Source organism: Camponotus vicinus, unplaced genomic scaffold, assembly GCF_025532165.1.
Source record: "Camponotus vicinus isolate PSW18456_S1 unplaced genomic scaffold, iyCamVici1.0 SCAF_1, whole genome shotgun sequence".
NCBI classification, from domain to species: domain Eukaryota; kingdom Metazoa; phylum Arthropoda; class Insecta; order Hymenoptera; family Formicidae; genus Camponotus; species Camponotus vicinus.
In genome coordinates, this window is record NW_028141945.1 from 1912351 (window position 1) to 1932165 (window position 19815).

Genomic DNA, 19815 nt, shown 5'->3' on the forward strand with positions numbered 1-19815 from the left:
GTACAATCGTAATATTTTTAGAAAACTATATCTTTGCGATTTTTCCTATTTATTTATATTCATGTAACATTAAAATTTCTTCTTCAAATCGAAAATATAAAGTTATTTTTATAGGTATATATAAATATGACATGATGTTGCCATAAATTTCATAGACAGGTTTTGCATGAAATCGACTGTTAATTATTGAAAAATGAACAAGCTGACAGCGCAGATATTTACCTCCCCTGCCTGCATCATCCCACGAACCAAGTCAGCCCTTAGTCTTCGGTTAATCAGGTTAGATTAAGTTAGTTAGCGCACGGCTGTTATGCCTTCATAGTTAGCGACTTGTTATCTTGAATCAGGCTTCTCGTCAGCAACATTCATGTAAAGCTGGGTAATATCGTCTATTAGATAAGGGAATTGTATAAAAATATGTTTTTAAAAATTTTAATAAATATTTTACATAAATTTATCATTACATTTCATCAAATAATTAAATCAAAACGTTAAACCTCATCTATATTTTAATCTTAGTAATATGAAGCTAATAATAAAAAATATACACTACTTGCCATGTAAGTTTACAAGTTATAAGTAAAATACTTCTTGAAAAATAATTTAAAATTTAACAAAGAATTTTTTTCAAAGTTACGGTATGGCAAAACTTTGCCGCTGCTCATTTATTGGTTCGAATCGCAGCATCGATTTTTAAATTGCGTAATAAATAAAATTAGCAGCGAGGGTGACTTCTTTGGTGGGTAAAGGGGCCGTAATTGTAACTTCATCAGAGCAACTTCTCTCAACTTAATAAAGCTGTCTCAATTTTCGCCTCATTACCGAAACTCGTGAGAAAATTTCTCGTTCAATTTGTATATAATATATAATAAATAAATAGATAAATAAAAAATTAATTATTATTTTTTATAAATGTGAATTTTTTTGTATGTAAATTTACATTTATTATAATATTATATAATATTATTTTCAATTTACTTCCGTGTTCCACACATTTCAAACTCTTTTTATTTCAAACATTTCATTATTTCATGAAAAATTATGACTGCACTGCGTTATTACGACCAGTACATCACGCAGCTTGCGAACGCGCGAAAAAATACCATTGGTCGTTGAGATTTATAGACCTTGCCAATGCATGGTATAAGCATTGATCGAAAAAAATATTCTAAATCTTTTAATTCTTTATTTTTTTAGTAACTGTAAAAAGAAATAAGAGAGAGTTTGTTTCTATTTTCTTATTTACAATAATTTTAGAGATTAAACAAGATTATAATTATAAATCTTCATATATTAACATCTTTTCATCTTTTGAATATTGCAAATGTTTTTTAAATTCCTTTTATATTTAATGATTAAAAGTGTTGTAATATTAGCGAGGTGCTAACGTTGTGTGCCTTGCATTCCACTTAGATATGTCCCCATAACCGCAAATAGCATGACGCATAATGTAACATGATTGCATTGTGTACGTTTAGACATACCATTAGCATGGCAATTGACATATGCATCCCATTGACGACACTTAGGTTCGAAGCGGACTCGTGCATCATTGCACAGGTAGAAGAGAGGGCAGAATAGTGATATCCACTCTCATGTAACTAATCAACCGCCTGTCGAGCCAAATCGCCCCCAACTGGATCCCTCGCAGACCCTCTGCGACAGGGAAATCCGGACGTGCCGGCACAAGCGAAACGGCAAAGAAGTTGCACGTTTACAAACGTATATGACACAATAGCGTAGCTTGATTACGTAAGAACCAAGGAGAATTTTTCGTTCGTTGTATTCACGAGCGACGATGAAAAGAGCGTATGAAAATGAAAATAAGAGAATTGTGTCGAACAAAGTAATTATGGAGCACACTTGCGTAGGAAGAGGAAACGCTTGGTCGCACTGCCGAGCATTCCGCGAGGCGAAGGTAGAAGCCGAGGGTCGGAGTTGATAAAGAAATAAAGAATCGTGAAAGTTCGCGTCGAACCCCGCGTTCCCACGGGGCCTTATGACTTAAAGTCTCCTTACTCCGTTAATTCCGAACATTAACAAAAGTCTCGCTAAAACTCGCCGCCAACTTTCCCGATCTCCAGGGAACGAGCTGGACTTGTTAATGAAAAAAATACAATAAAACTCTTTCACGACGAAACTCGTCTCAAATTCTCGAGACTAGCCTGCTCGCGTTCTGCAAAGAGGACTCATTCCTTCTTCTACGCTTCTTCAAACAAAATAATCGGTAGCCATAATCGAATAATGTGACTGTCTTTAGGAGTCATTTCTATAAACTTTATCAGCAACTCTCGTTAATACACATGAAAATTAATTAGAAATTTATCTAGAAAAATTATAAAAGGATTGCAAATTGTATTAAAACAAAAAAAATACAATTTTCTTCAAAGCTTTTAAAGATACATATTTGCATAGAGCAATAAGGAAATACACACGCACAATAAAATATAAATATGCTCTATTGCTGAATCTTTTTCAGGCTGTGTATTCCGCGAGTAGATTTAAACTGCATATTCTTTCCGAAGGGCGCCAGGCTTAATACCGAAGTGTCGGTGTAAACCGTTTTATGCCGTCGCTTTATACCAACCGACCCCTTCGTTTCGCCACGAACGAGACCTCTTACTTATTCATTTATTCTGGTGAGATGAACTTTACGGAGATTTTAATGGCACTCCGACTTTCTTGATATTCGCACGCACCAGGCAGATCTTTTAAATTTCGTTGCGGGCAAATGATGTATGCGGCGTGAAGCAGCCGTTCTGCTCGAAGATTTCGCGCCATTCAGTATACATGTGGTTGTTTAACTTAAACAGATTCGCCAATATTTCGTGATCTACAAGATCGATTTCTCTAATGAAAATTGGATCGTTTCTCACATTTGTCGCGAGAATACAAAAGCGAGTGTCTCACAGACTGACATGTGTGTTTAATTATCGGTTGTCCCAATTATTCTCACAGAATGATTCGCAAGAGGAACAGAATCGATGGAAGAAGTCTTTATAATACTCATAAGATTTGTTAATTTATTCCCAAGTAATTATTATATTTAAAACAACATTAATTGCGCCAAGAGAACATTTAATCGTGATGATGTATCAAATTTTTGAAGATTTCATGAAAAAATCGATCGAAATATCTCGATACATAAAGATTTAACAGTTATTATTATTTCATAAAAAGTGTCATGCAACATTCTAGAAATCCATAGCCATAAATTATCGCTTTCAACCTCCTGTCATCGCTGGGATTCGACGATAAATGGTTCTTTGAGTCATTAATCGTGGATCACCAGCTATTCATTTTTCATAATTCATCGAGTAGTTTGTCGGAAATTTGTTGAAACATTCGAGAGCGCATGTATGATAAAAAGAATTTATCTTTCAACAATATGTCATTGTTACTTTTATATTAATTAGAATAATATTTTAAAATGTATATAAATTACACGTATTGTAAAATAAATAAAATAAAAAGATACAATCACATAATGAGATTTCTAAAAAAAGTAACGATATGTTATTACAATTTCTTTTGTATAAGAAGTATTTTAAATTTTTTTGCACAGAGATTTCTCCAACCTTCTTCTGTATTTTTTGCTTGCCCTTCGTAAATTGCTCTTTGCAGGCACTCGCCTATTCTGCCAATCTCGCTTACCGATCGAGATTCGATCTTTTTCCTTCGGGACGCGGAACGTGGTTTCGGAACGCGCAGATAGACCTGGCCCAGGGGTGATGGCACACACCTAGTTTTGATTCACCTCATGGTATCCTGCCGGTCACGGGGCTGACGGCGCGTAATTGTTCTCTTGTCTGGTTCTCGCACAGCATCCAACACTCGCCATCCCCGCGATTGCCTTCGCGCCAAGAATGCATAAGCAGTCTCCTTTACCGATCCGCAATGCTGTAAGCCTTCGTCCGCTTACAATGCCTTTATTCTTGACACCCGTCGCTTTCTCAAGGATTTGTCGGAAATGCAAACAAGCCGATAGGTTTTGCTACTCTTTTATTAAATATCGCAATTATTCGGATTTATTATCGTATTAACTGTAATATCTAATGTTTGATATCGATTGTACCTCCATTTAGCCGAACGTATACATTCAGAATCAGTTAAAATTAAATTAATCGTTTTTCAAAGTTTCCCGTAACTTTACATTAATGATGAATTCGACGACAGGTGAACAAAATCCGTTGCAAGTTTCTTTTTTCGATACTATAAAATTCGCAATCTCCGGATCGTTACCTCCATATTTAATGTCGCATCGCTCTCGTCTCTCTCTCCCTCTCTCTCTTTGGAGTTTTATACGCATAAAATATGGACGTAGCGTGATATGGCTCAGGAACCAATCAGTAGCGATCCGGAAAATTGACAAACGATCTCCTTTTTTTCTCCCCCATCGCTGGGTTGTGTCGTTATCGGGTATTTCTGTAAATCGATGCGTCCAATGCCATTAATGGATTATTAATGATCGGCAGAAATGTCGCAGCTTCCCGATGAATCCGACGAACTGCCTAGTTATACGATTCTGCGCGTGTATCGGCCAGGATTCGGCATCGTTCGGTCGCATAATTTCCCGCGCTGGCAATCATATCGCGCGAGGATAATTGGCACACGACCCGACAATCGTCGTAATTTCGCGTTCCCGCTGCGCAAATTCTGACGTGTGACACGCGACGGATCGGCGCTCCTGGGAGGCACCTCATTCAATTAGCCACTCAGTTACTCGCATCACATCGCATTTACCCATCAGACTCCCGCCCGGTGAACTCTCTGACGACCCTCCCCGAATCCACGTCTGTACGCCGTGGGGGCTGCTGCGGCGAATTCGTGATTTAAACTTTTCGAGAACGACGACGCGAGAGGGGGTGCCTACGTTGAGTGAGACGCACGTACCGGCAAGGAAGCTGTCACGTTGCAAAACGGCTTTAGTTTGCGCGTCAGGTCACGCTGGCAGTATTGCTTCTCTGCCACGCTTCATCCGCAAAACTTTCTTAGTTTTCCTATCGCTCTTTCAGCGACGCTTTATCAAGGACTTATTAAATCAGTGAGGAACACTGCTTTCATAAAGGCAAACAGGTTTTCAAAATGTTTCCCTATAGGAGAGTCAAACAACCATATCTTCGACGTAATATTGATTATCGATAGATGCCTTAATCATAATTCATTGATTATACAATTATTGTATATATTGTAATTATTGAGAGAGAGAATAAACGAGATAAAATAATTATCAAAGTAAATATAGACAGATTAAATATCATGGCAAAATACTGTCTTTTTAATCTTCTGTTGAGAACAACACAAATATTAGCATTTTCCCAGGGTCAAAGTAAATGATCGTCAAGCTATCGGTGAAGGTGGCGGAAGTCGCGCCGTGAAGCCGCAGAAGTTTCTACGAATCCGCGACTGGTTGCAAACTCGCCGAAGGGTCGAAACCACCAGCGCCGTGAAATTACTCGACGGGTACCTCCCGCGGGGCCGAACTTGTCCGCGACAATTTCAAACTTATTTTAACATTCATATAAGTTCCGCGCCCTCGCTCGTGTGCGAGAGCCCCTGAACCGTCATCTACGCATCCCTTTCGCTGCGTAACCCGAGAAGCGACCCATGTACGACGCTCTTCCTCGATGTAAGGACGTGCAAGCATAAGGGCGGCTTGGGATTTACATAAGATTATGCGTAAGCCTTCGTATGCCTCGCGGAAAGGGGATCGACGAAATGGTGTCGTGGCGGAACAACCCTCCGGGGTGCGCTCATCTCGCTGATAATTATAATAAAGCGGCATTATATGACGTACGAGCGATAAGCGTCATTGTCGATTCCAGGAAAGTACGAATGATCAGATGTGATTTAAAATTTTTTTATCAGTTTCCTAATGCGATCCGACTTTAAATTTTAAATTTTGCAAAAAGTTATCAATAGATAGAGATATTATCCAGAGTATGTATAAAAAAAGAAACTTTGTCGATTAATTGTTCTTGCTCGCAATTTTATTATTTTATTATAATATATATATATTAAACGCTTTTATATTTTATTTTTTATTTGTCACTTGTAATTTTAAAATTTGTTTATATACTTAATATACTTGCTTGCATATAATATAGTTTAGTGTTCATTAAATATTTATATAGATGATATCATGTAAAATAACGCTGTCAATAAATAGAATGGCGCAAAAATAATGTAATATTACAATGCAAGTATTTTTAAAATTAAATAAATAAATAATTTAAAATTAAATTAATTAATAAATAAATAATGTATCATGCATACATCATGATTAATTCATGTAAGTGAAACGTATAAGTTATAAATGCTTCTTTTCTTTTGCACGATAATGAAGTTATTTTTTATATAAGGGTACAAAAATCAATTTTTACTACATCTGCAAACTACTTTATATTTCAATAAGCCAACAGGATTTATTATCAAGCGCATAGCTGTTCTTTGCCTCGTGGCGTTGTTAAATCTTACCTCCCATCCCCTGGTATGTTTTGTATTCATAGTCTGAGCGAAAATTGCTCCTAGAGCACAATAAAGATTATATGAACCATAAAGTAAGTTCAGTTTAACTCGCCGATGTTTATTTAAGCGTATGAGATATATTACGAGAATCTTATCTTTAATTTTATCTCTATGCGCATCCTTTACATTTCCTTTTCATATTATTCTCTTTTCTTTGCGGCTCTCTTAGCCGCCAAACCGACCGTGGTTACTGCGAAACCATCGTCGGTGTGTATATCGACGGAGTGAGAGATTTTCTCCGTTGGACATCGAGAGCACTGACTGGAATCCCGAATCAATCTGCACTCTTACGAAAATGTCCCGAACTACGCGAATGTTCTCTGTGAAGCACGATTAACAAGGAAGGTTGCATCTTTTCTATAAAATATAATATAATAAGAACAAATCAAGATCGTAGTCTTGCAAATTTGGAAATCGTGGACATTTCTGCAAAAATTATTGATTGATATTAAATGCAGTTAATATTTAATTAATATTTCATTAAATTATAAATTATTTCCCATTCTTTTTTTTATAAAAAATAATGTTGCGGACACAAATTGTGTCTCTTTTGCGACGTGATACTTCCATTTTTATATCTGCATTTTTCAATAACCTTCACACGTCACAAATTTCGGCTGGATTAAGCAAGGCAAAATGGAAAAAAAAATGCGAAGCCATACCCGTAGCCGTGGTAAGTTATATCGTGATATAGATATTTTTTATAGCATAAAATTCTTCACATAGTAGACAAAAATATTAAAAAATATTTCCGCAAAGTTTATGAAAGTAATTTGTGCACAGATATCCGTTAAATTATTACATACGTTTATTTTGTTTAAATTATTAATCAAGTAGAATATATTTTAATACTTACTGTATTGATTTTTTTCAAGCACATAAGGCACTTCATTACGAAAACTTTTTTTTAAATTTTGTCTCTATGCGCATTCCTCACATTATCTTTTCATATTATTAGAATTTAAGTTAATTTAAGCTTAGAATATATTTTATATTAATTTAAACATATTATTTCTCTTATAAACGTTTTTATAAATTTATAGTTGACATAAATTTCTACAATAAAATATTCATAAAATTAAAAATTACATTTTTAAAATAAATTAATCTTAATCATTGTTATTTTATTATAAAATTATAATATCTGTGAGGGAAATGTTTAATATTAATTACTGTTTAATTCTTGATAAGCAAACAAATTATATAGTTACTCACTTAAGATTCATGATCCTACATCAGATATTAAAAATTTTTTCTTCGTATAATTTTCCTTATAAGTTAAAAATAATTCTCATGGTATAATGTAATGTAATATTTCATTGATGTTTGCGGCGAAAAATAGTTAAAGTTTTTCTGGAAAAGAAATATTTTAATAAGAAAATGGAGCAATAGTTATTATTTCCGCGAGTCGTTAAGTTTTTATAGCAATAATATATGTTCATAGCGCAAATGTGAGAAAAACGTGTTACGACATTTTATTTTAATATAATTCATAAAAAAATGTGTAATTTTGTGAATTTTTATGAAAGTTATGTATTCTTTATATCTAAATTATTTCACTGCACGTTAATGGTCGATGTTTTTTATTTGATTAATTTAATATAGCTTAAGTTTTTTTAAACAATCTAAAATTTGAAGTATTTCATTCATTATTCAATTATCTTAAAGTATATATAAAAAAATTAATGTATCAGTACGAGCTTTCTTAAGCATTTCAAATAATGATTAATGATTTATTCGTTTGAATTATTCAGAATTTTGAACACGGAAAACATGATTATTTATCATACTTTTATAATATATATAAAAAGCTTTTATATAATGCACGTTTTGCTATAGATTCTGTGCGGATGCGGTCGATTGGATGGTACCGAAATTTCAGAAGCTGTTTCGACGGCCATACACTTACGGCAGAAAGATATGAAGCCCCTATTTTATGCTCCGAACATTGAGATTTCTGGCGTAGTCGATCATTATACTAGAAAGACAACAGATAATACTACCTGTTCCTCTAGAAATGCTCTCGTGGAGGCTGCCAGATTAGCAAGAGCATGTATAAAACCTCTGACCGAGTGCGAAGTTTGTACACATGGTGCTCTTATTATACCCGGAGGGTTTGGTGCCGCACGTACTTTGTACGTGTATATAATTCAATAATATTCAATAATAAAATAACGAACATAATAAAAAATAATAAAATATAACACAAAATGATATATACTAAAACAATATTATAATAGTATAATATAAAAAAAGTTGTGAATATATTCGATAAAAGCACGCAATAATTTATACAGATATTAAATTATCATTTCACATTTATAAAGGAGTAATTTTGTCGAAAAAGGTGCAAATTGCACCGTCTTACCCGACTTGGAAAAGCTTATAGAAGATTTTTACTGCGAGAAAAAACCGATCGGCACTATGTGCATAGCTAGTGCGCTTATCGCTAAAGTGCTGAAAGGCGTCAAAGTTACTCTTGGCAAAGAATGTAAGTCACTGATCATCCTCCCTTGATACTCTATTTTTCTGAATATCTGTAAATTATTTTACAGCACCCAAAGAAGACTGGCCATACGCTGATGCTATCGAGAAGGTCAAAGAAATGGGAGCTAAAGTAGAAATGAAAGATGTCAAAGGAGTAACACGATGCAAACAGTTCAACGTTGTCAGTACACCAGCCTGGTTGTATGAGCCTGCTACTTATTCAGATATTCACGAAGGTATCGGTAAACTCGTCACGACGCTAAAAAAATGTATAAATAAGTAATATGTATTTACGAATATGTCTCTGGAAATCGTACTTATAACAGTTTTATATTTTAATGATATTTTGCTATATTATTTATTGCATCTCACCATTTCTATACGCATTTATATAATATTTTTGATAAGTAAAAATTTCTATTATATCAGAATATATATTAATACTTTTGTAATTGATATTATAAATTGCAAATCTTGTTTTAAAAGATATTAAAATTAATGTTATCTAAGTCTTGTATACGAGAATGCGCATTTTTCTAAAGTAGGACAGGATTCTATGGATCAGGAATTTTATTTTCAAAAAATATACTTTATTCAATTTTTTTACCGTGTTTTACCTTCGGAATGAAATGAGATGAACGAGGCACACGTTTTGGGTATGTTAGCGCAGGTCAGTAAGCTTAAAAATACAGTTAAAATAATCAACAACAAGTAAAATAACAATGAATCGAGATCTGCTGTAAAGACTCTCCATTGATTTAAAATCGCATTTTTGTTCGCTAAATAATGCGCCAATCTTCGCCGCAAATTTCGTTCGAAGTATAAATCGTCCTGGAATTCTACGGAGATTCCAGCACAAATATTCAAGTATCCTTTAATTCATAATAATTACGAATGGCAAGAAATGCTTAGAGAATTTCTTAATTGTAAATAACGTTTTCTTTATAAATTTCGAGGTCGATTAGCAGTCTCGTTAAACCTGTAAATATGGAGAGATAATTAACATTTTATTAATATTAATAACGAATACAAAATAGACAGTCTTTATTAGTTTAATAAATGTATGCAGATCCTCACTTAAAATATATATTCAATTAAAATTAATTTTGCACGCAGCTACGAACCGCATGTGTTTAATATCTTATTTGAATAAATGCAATATTATTATCCTGTTTTAGCTGAAACATTAAAATATTATAGACGAATATATAAACAGCGCATCTCGATATAATATAATTACGATAATAACGTAATTTTTACGAGTTAATTTCATTAGAAATTTTCGTGAAAAATAAATCGTGATAAATGTTTCCATAGGTTTATATACATTTTCAGCACCTAACATGAAACTATGTCATATTTGCTTTCAAGAGAAGAGAAAAACGAACGCAAATCTGTAACTAAAAGAAGCAGATTATGCATTTCTGAAATATAATATGTTCTACGTATATATGTTTCGCATAATGAACAGGATAACGAGGCCGCACGAGTCTCGTGGAATTCAGGTTTAGCTCGAACGTAAGTGTCGTTGGTTACTGATTCCAGAATTGAAGCTTACTCGAGCGTAACGTACTCGAGCGTTTACGTACAATCGATGAATTCAATCAACATGAAAGGTTTCCGTGCACAATATTTAACTTTGCAAGTGTCTTACCAAAACGGGAACAGTTCTTCAGAAGATCTATATGGTCAGCAAAAGTTATAGTGTCACATAGAATATCTTAATTGATGCACTGTAGACTCAAAAAATATTCTGATTAAAATTTCTCAAACTTATGCAATTATCACCTAATATAGAGAAGAGTTTACTCATTAAAGTCAGTTTCGATTCTGACAATAATTGACCAATAAACAAAAACAGCAGTATTTTATATTTCTAATCAATACCTCTTCGCGCGTATAAATGCATTTTCTTCTGTAATAACTTAAAATCTAAATAATTATTTCGGATTCTCGTTTAGGAAATGTCATAGAAAGTTCGTACATTAAAGACTACTAATGTTTGAAAACTGATGTTTTCGTCGCTCATTTCATTCATACTTACAGACCACCGTCGGAATTCCAACGTTAGGAATTAAATACCCTCTAACCGGTGACGTTAATTTTAAAATACGATTTTCAAATCGCCAGCTTTCTGGATTGATCGAAGAAGTTCAGTACACGCACATAGTATCGTACGTAAAGATACGAGTCTTCTCTGACGCACGTTTTCGAAACATTCTCCACCAATAATAGAGAGACGACTCTTTTCAGAGATACTTTGGTTCTGATCTCGAGGCCAGATTCCGCGTTTGGGAGAAATCCCGAGGTTGGCGTCCGCGTCAACGTACACTTAGCGATATTAGTGAACTCTCAGCTGAGAGCAAGTAGTGGTTCGACGGACATGCGGGACCTCCTTGCCTTGTCCTCTTCGTACTGCTTAATCTTCATAAGCTTCCATTTGCCCTTATTCTGTTTCTTTATTGGAATTTCCGTGGTGGTCATTTCCTCTATATCAGATCGCTCCTCTTCCTCCAACATTCTGAGAGTCTCGATGATGTTTCTGGGTTCCGTGATACGTCCAGTGGAGCTGCCATTCTTATTGGCGTACACTACGGAAAGATGTGAAAAACTGGATTTCGGCGGCGCCGTAATATCGGCGAAATCGCGGAAATTTGCAAAGAAGTCGCCGCCACGAATTGGCTGAGGTTTAGGATTCCTATAATATTGCGCACGACCACGACTATAATACGGATTATAGAGGCTTTCGTCTACCGAATACTCGTCGTTCTCCTTATCCTCCGGATAATAAGTGCCGCCGCGAATCACGCCAAAGTTACCTGAACCTAGTAGAGAATGATGATCTTTGCTTGCAGCGGTTTGATAATTACGATCGCGTTGGAAGTAGCCTAAAAATCTGTTGGGTCGATATCGTTGCTGCTGTTCCGTCAACGGAAGTCGGTGGTTCGCGAAGAGTTCTGCGAAAGACGGGAAGAAGTTTTGACTCAGTGTCTCCAAGTTTTTATCTCCCGCATCGGTAAATTGTGCGACGGCGGTATATTCTGTATTTTTCGCCTCTTGATCTTTAGAAGCGTCAACTTTTTCAACTTCGAATGATTTCTCCTTGTTTTTATCGGTAGTATTTCTACTAGTTTTATCGGTAGTTTTATCGGTAGTAGTATTGGACGCTTTATCCTCACTATTATTTTGCGTGCTATTTTCTATGCGATCTGATTGCAAAGTTCCAGATTCATCCGGCTCCATATACATGTCGGAATCGTCGTATTCTTCGCCCACCTCTGATGCTGATGCCACGGAATCCTGTAACAGGAAGAAATTTTTGCACAATTATGTGAATTGGCGTCGCCTTTCGAACAATAAATGCGCAACGCGAATAAGAGAAAGCTTATTGATATAAGCAAAGAAATATCTTACGTTACGGAAATGTGCTCCTTCAAATCCCATAATTTTGCAATGCATGAACTTTCTTCGCGTTTTTTATATGCGCATTGATTTGTGTAACAAGCATAACGATTGGTATGGACTTAACATTAAAAAATTGATTTTAAACTAACGAAATTACTATTACACTCGAGATTATAATAAGAATTTGACAATAAAAATACTAAATTTTTTGTTATGTAGTTATTTGCGGTCTGATATTATTTAAAAAAAATAAATGATACTTTCATTTAATGCTAATTCAATGTTACATGATAATTGTGGATTACGCCTCAGCGGAACATAAATAAAAATTCTAGAAACTCAGCATAGTTATTCCTTAACTTCTTCATTTTTCTATATCGTACTTTCTTTATTCGAGTTTATTTCCCTACTGAAAAAATTAACAAGTAGAATAATAAATAAATAACCACTACCGGAATATTACACTTTCTATATCATTTTTCTTAGAATTATTTTTCAGTGTCCACAATGCGGCGACTGTAGTGATTAAAGATTATTCAAGCATGACAGGAAATATTTCAATAAGTGCAGCAGTTCCTTTCGCGGAGTGCATCGACCGAAGAGGGACGGTCTGCCTGTTCGAGCCCACCGTGTCCTCGCCTTGACATTTAAGACATCTTCGTGCAAGACCGTTTATGCTCAAGACTAGTCACCATAGATATGTAACCCGTACGTTGTACGTTGTACCATCCACGCATACCACAATATCGCATTCTATAAGAGCGCAGTACGATTGTACCGACTACGTGCATACGCATCGTAGATGGCCATTGAAGTTTCTTGCAACACGTCGGCGAGACACGCCTAGCATTGTTACGAATATGTCAGGTCAACACTCGTCAGATATAGCTGTATCTACCTTCTCAAAGTTATTATAATACTTGCTCCCGTATCGAAGTTGCTCCTACAAATGCGACGTTAAGCTCGCAAATGAATCTAGTTGTATCGCCAACTACAATGCATTTATTATACATGCAATATGTACTGGATATATGGACCTTTCTCTTAAAAGTTAAATTGATCGACTTCACTTTTTGTAAATTGCTAAATTTTAATATTAGAGCACTAATAATATCCTTTAATATTAAAATTAAAAAATTTTATGAAAAGTAGAATTGATAAATTTAGCTCTTGAGAGATCCATATGGTGAATTTTTTTGTATATTACATATTACACAGGCTCCGCGAATAGAGAAAATTATTACGGAAAATTTTTTAAAAAAACTTAAAAAAATTATAAATCAATGGTACAAAAAGGAATAATTTTAACGAAGAAGGATCATGGTAGCCGTTTCGAATGTTATAGGTACGGGCGTGTAGACAATAAATTCTACATGCACCGGCGAATGAGCTTGATGGATGCGTCTTTGCAGCCCGTAATGAGAAATGAATGATAGACTTTACGAGCAACATTTCTATGCACGGAGTTTTGATCGTATCAGAACAAAATAATGTGTCGCAGTTAATCACTCCAGTGTAATTATTCGCCTGCTTCGACTAATGTAATTAGTCGGCACTACAAAGCTTACAGGTGGGACAAATTGAAACACTACCTTTACGACATCACATTATACAGAAAAATTCGAATTCGGGTGTTCGTTCATCTCGATTCGCACGTAATGCAATAATAATTAAATATCCATGATATTAGCCATAATGGCAATAATCACGCAACCATTAGTTTTAATTAGAAAATAAATTATTCGCTAGTGCATATACTATAATTTATTGCGTATGGAGGGAGAATATATGATAATATATTATAGATAATATAAACCTTTCAAAATTGCGTTGCATGCACGATATAAGCAGATACGAAATAGATAATCTGTAAAGTAATATTTAAATATACAAATGAGGAAAGATTTATTAAAAATAACAGAGATAGAAAACAGTGAAATAATATTATGCCGTATAAGTAGAAGAGTTGAATATGAAAAAAATGCAGAAAGACAGGTTATAATTATATGATTATAAGACACGATTTAATCAGTTCATATGTCCGAGAGAGTTGTAAGATAAATGTTACAATAAAAGTATTAGTATTTCCATTCGATGTAGATCTGAATATTTCATCGCGTATGTGTGTGCACATATTCATTAGAGTTCTCTGAAATATGCAATTATTATTCCGACAAAACAACACACAAAAATATGAGCGTTACTATATTTCAAGAAGATTGATAAAAATGTGTATTAGTAATAATTATATCATGTATGTTATTAAGTGATATTGTTGAAAGAAAATATATGAGTTTCAAACTCGAGGCAAACTAATGTACTAGAAACATATTCGATTGGCGATAATAAGAAAGTTAAAAATACGTATTAATTGTTACACATAATTACAGAACGCAATTAGTTCCGCGATTTGCATTTGATAAACACACTAAGTACTTATTAATTCAAGAATTATAGTGTAACTGATAAAAGCGTTTGATCAGAAAGTTCTTATAGCATGAAAGTTCTTGTCTCACAAACGTATTATCTCCTTCGCCACTTATCCTGACTTTTTTACATGTAATATTCAAACAGGATTTAAACTAATGAAAGGCTTTAATATTCTCTGTAACGATCGAAATTGACGAAGATTGACAAAGAGAAGAAAGCTGAGAGGAAAAGAAGGATACGCTATTATTACGCGATTACAAGACGCAAATTAGTCTCGCAATGTGTTCTTTTACCAGGTATAAAATATACGATGTGCACCTGAAGATTATTATATTATCTCGATGTGTGGATGTGCACTATCCAATTAGCTATAGTCTATCTCCGTCGGTTGGTATGAATTATATATGAATTAGGGGCAATCACACAGCACGGGTAGCCGCGGGCCATACGATCGATGATCCGCGGTTCTTAGAGCAGCGCGAATCGTCTTGGCGCGAGGGAACTTATAAGCTGTATTAACGAAGCATATGTGTTGTGACACGCGAAAGTACGGCAGAAATCCTGGAGCAAAATCGACATCGGTTGCTGGACTGCTCGATCGTGAAATACAAGCTTGTAATTTTATAATACCTCTTTTCATAAAGTTAAAGAAGAATAAGATTAGAATAAGTTGCTGAAAAATTTATATATTAGGAAGATTGATTGATTAAAGATTAGAGCATTAGAATCGTCATTAATAAATATTTTATATCTTGTTTTGTTTTATTGCTTTTTAAAAACAATTACGATATATAAATAAATAATAACGTAAAGAGAAATTATTTCTAACACAAAGATTAATTATTAATATTTTTTTACTTTAAAATAGAGTTAAAAAAAACAACATATTGCAGCGATATAAAAGTATGATTTGAATCATCTGACAAAAATATTCGAATTTGTTCAAACGTGAAAAATATTATTATAATATTATTAATATTATTAATATTATTATAAATATTATTATAACATTATTAAAAATATTATTAAAATATTATATACGTCATATTTATGTGCAACCTGTATAAAACCGCCTATGTACTCTTTAACGCATCATTGCCGATTAGCATATTGTTGTAATATTATGTTTCATTGCTCGTTTACGTTATCATGAATATAATTTACAGCATGCTGTCAATAAGATCTCTGAGTGAAATATCGCACATCTGATTTACTACGCGTCATCATGAGAGCTCAGACAGCGTTACGTTATGGATATCGAAACGGGAATATACTATTTGCATTTATTGCGACAAATGCTGTTATGTTTTATCGATGGATAGAGTTATAAGTGTGACGGTCAAGAGCACAATCAGAAGAGATGCAGATGTATATTTGTATTCTTTAGATGTATGTACTTATTTTTATATTCTTATTATATTAATATAAGCAAAAAAAGGATTATACAAATATACAAAATATAAAAATATAAAATGTAAAACATATATATATATATATATATATATATATATATATATATATATATATAGGGGAGAGTGGGGCTTGTTACACGGGTAGGTTGATACAGTGGCTTTTAAAAAAAAGTAATAGATGACAGAGCAGTGAAGACTATTGGAGATCAACACGCTTGTTGTTATACAAGTTCTGACGGGTTTAGGTTAGTCTAGCTTAACGGACAAGTGCGTCACAAAGCTTTTTGTAAAATCAGCCTTGGCGATCTACATTTTCTCGGAAGATTTGATTGCTGTGCAACAAAATATATAAAAGGTTAGTGTTTAAAATGTATATGGTTACATTTTGTGATTATTATGAAGTAATTTGGTGATATATTTGATACAATAGAACTTTCTGTTTTTCTCAGATTCAATAACCTATACTGAAGTGTCTAGAAGGGGCTAATTGTTACATTTTTGAAGGGCTAGATTGTTACACTGTAACAACTTACCCCATTAGAAAAACGCTGACGAAGCTATAATACAACGAGAATTAGGTAAATTTTAAAATAAACTATAGAGTAAAACTAAATTATCTGGGAATTATATATCCATTTTAGAGTTATCGGCTTGTGATTTGCGACAATGGACATATTATCAAATAAATTTTAAAATAATAATGATTAATATACATAAGAAAAGCTGATAAATTTAAAATATATAAAGCTGGCAAATCCGATTGTATCATTAAAAATAATAAGTAACTTAAAATTCTTCATTGTTTTAAGAAAAATAAAATCAATTGCATTTATTTTTACATAAAATTTCTGAAATTTTGATTTGTACCTATTCTTTAAGTTGAAGGCAAACAACGAAGTGTTTTATGTTTGCGACAACTGCAACTCTGATTTTGATTAAAACGCAATTATTTTTTAAAAGATGTTGAAATTTTGATTTTTTTTTTGGTATTTTCCTATTGCTTTAATAATTATATAACTGAAATACCAGGCAATATTTCTTGTTTTTTGTGTTGTAATTTGCTTACCATTTCGTAATTACTTACAATTTATCAAATTATTTTCACCTTCAATAAAAATGAGTTCTTTACTGACATTAATCCATTATCAGTAGTGATATTTAGACGACAGAAACACAAAGTATGAAAGGACAAAAGGAAATGTAACTCATTTCAGTAAGTGATACAATAAAATCATTAATACAACGTTAATTTTCCTCTTTTTAACTCCTTTGACCAATGTAACAACTTATACCCCACACTGTAACAACTATCCCCACTAGGGGGCATGTTGTTACAAAAAACATGCTTCCATATTTAATTATTTATCTCATATGTTAATATTTAGATAGGAATGAAAAAAAATTGGAACATTCTCCAATGTTGTACCAAACCAACGGTATAACTTTCAGAAAGTTAGGGTGCAAAATATTCGGTTTAAAAATTATTATTTGCAAATTGTAACGACTAGCCCCACTCTCCCCTATATATATATATATATATATATATATATATATATATATATATATATATACTTTTGCATGTATATGTAAAAGATATAAGATAATTTAAATTAAATTGTGATAATTTATCTTACACGTTAAGAAAAAATAATATCTTTGCAATTATAAAATTAATTTCTGACTATGCTATAAGTTACAAAGACATATAATAGATCAAATTTATCAAAAGATCTTATCTTCTTTCAAGTCGTACAATGGTTGCCATGAATAATCGTGCAGATAACTATCTTAATATAAATATTTCGCTACCATCTTAATATAATACGAAAGAGGAGAACACGAGAGATGTTTTGTTGAAAACGAGATGATATCTGCATGAATTTGTAGTAATCCGTGTAAAATATGCAGGCGACTATATGAGGCCATTCTTTCGCCTATATATATATGTCGCGATTTCCGAGTTAAATCAGGCTTTAAATATTCGAATTGTAATATAGCATGGCCATACTATATATTGTAGGTCCTTTCTTTTTATTATTCTTTAAAAATTTTTCTTACCTCGTGTCCGATCGCGTCCTCGGGAACCGGCGGTCCATCTGAAACAAAGAACAGATCTTTGTGAGAAAGGTTGTGCATCCTACTGGTAAATGTTTATACGACACATGCACAACACGATTAAATTATAGATACTGATATTTACGACCCAGTTATGCACCGTAGGTAAAGAACGAAACATTTTTTGAAACAAACATGCATCCGCGAATCACGATGGATCAACTTCGATGGTCGATATCGGAACATGGCAAAATATAATGCAGTACGTTAATGACCACCCTCGATTGCGCACATAGATCATTAAACCGGTCGTATGCATCATTCGCGTGCAATAGTTGTTTGCTGTATTGCATCGCGATTTTCAAGGAGCTTTGTGGAACACCTTGAGAACGTCACATAGATTACATTATATCGACAGCTGCAAGAAATCGAATATATCGTGAAAGTCGATAATTTATGTTTTCATACATTATCGAATTAAGAGATTTGTATAAAACTGATTTTATTTCTTTTTTAACTGCGAATTCAAGTATCCTCACAATTCTTACAACAATACTTGAATTATGATGTAATAATTTAAATTATTTTTATATTATATAAACTAGTACACATGTGTATCCTCTCGTAAAATAATACATTTTAATACACACAATGGCAAATGGGAAATAATATATTTTTGCGGAATGCGATTATTTTATCTGCGAAACCGGCTGCTCTTGTTTGTCCTCGAAATAAATTTGATTATATTTGTCGCTTTTCATGAGCGCTCGTTTAAACGTTAATTTATATCCACGTGCCTTTTACAAATTATTGATCGCGTACAGTAAAATTCATTTAAAAATACAAAAACATATACGAGAGAAAAGAGAAAGAAAAATAATCGCACGTTATTACAATAGCATCCAATCGAGCCGTTATTAATTAGCTCGCGAACATCGGACTTCCTTAATTAGTTCGTACCTTACTGACGGACGATTTTACCGGGTTTCTTTCATTCTCTCGATACGAGAGAAAGTCAATTACGTCGATGACAAGTTGTAGACGCTTACTGAGGATTTGGTACGTCTCAAGAGATACTTGTACAAAATCAAGACCTTCATTCCCTCGGCTCCGCTTGTCAACTGTATCTCTGAGACACATGGTATTGGGCTGACAATGCTTCCGACATTTCCGTCTATTTTTTACTTCGCCATAAATCTCGGGAGCGTTAATGTTATAAACGAATTTGATGAAATACATATTTATGTAATATTTAATTAGAAGATAAGAAAATTGCTCGTCGTTATTTTGATAAATGCACGTATTTATGATCCGCGATGTTTCTTTCAATGCATCATTTTTCGATTCATCGAGGCATGATCCGATTTTCGGATCACATCGGATCAAAAGAAATTAGCTCAATGGACTTGTTAAATCGCGATCTGTCGGTGGTATTTCACCACGCCAATTACGGCTCGGCGCAATGTAATGAGGCAGCAACCGGCAATTTGTTGGTGCG

The 19815-nt window shown here is 33.7% G+C and overlaps 2 protein-coding genes and 1 long non-coding RNA gene across 4 annotated transcripts in view; 2 read left to right on the forward strand and 1 right to left on the reverse strand.

The window, feature by feature from the left end:
* Positions 1-6911: 6911 nt before the first annotated feature.
* LOC145972515 (glutamine amidotransferase-like class 1 domain-containing protein 3, mitochondrial) lies at positions 6912-9437 on the forward strand. Its single transcript, XM_083101265.1, has 4 exons — positions 6912-7201; positions 8368-8663; positions 8856-9019; positions 9084-9437. Exons 1-4 carry the CDS (start codon positions 7052-7054, stop codon positions 9296-9298), a joined length of 825 nt encoding a protein of 274 aa, XP_082957391.1. The 5' UTR covers positions 6912-7051; the 3' UTR covers positions 9299-9437.
* Positions 9438-9532: 95 nt separating this feature from the next.
* LOC145972428 (uncharacterized) overlaps positions 9533-19815 on the reverse strand; it is a 58808-nt gene continuing 48525 nt past the window's right edge. For both annotated transcript variants that reach the window (XM_083101060.1, XM_083101144.1), the window contains exons 3-4: positions 18321-18358; positions 9533-12315 (exon numbers count right to left, since the gene is read on the reverse strand). In XM_083101060.1, the coding sequence (XP_082957186.1) occupies positions 11368-12315; positions 18321-18358 (986 nt within the window). In that variant the 3' untranslated portion in view covers positions 9533-11367. The remainder of the gene's footprint in view (positions 12316-18320; positions 18359-19815) is intronic.
* On the forward strand, positions 16023-16985 carry LOC145972737 (uncharacterized). The gene is made up of 4 exons (XR_014439276.1): positions 16023-16239; positions 16435-16617; positions 16712-16840; positions 16904-16985. It is a non-coding gene; the product is annotated as an uncharacterized LOC145972737 (long non-coding RNA).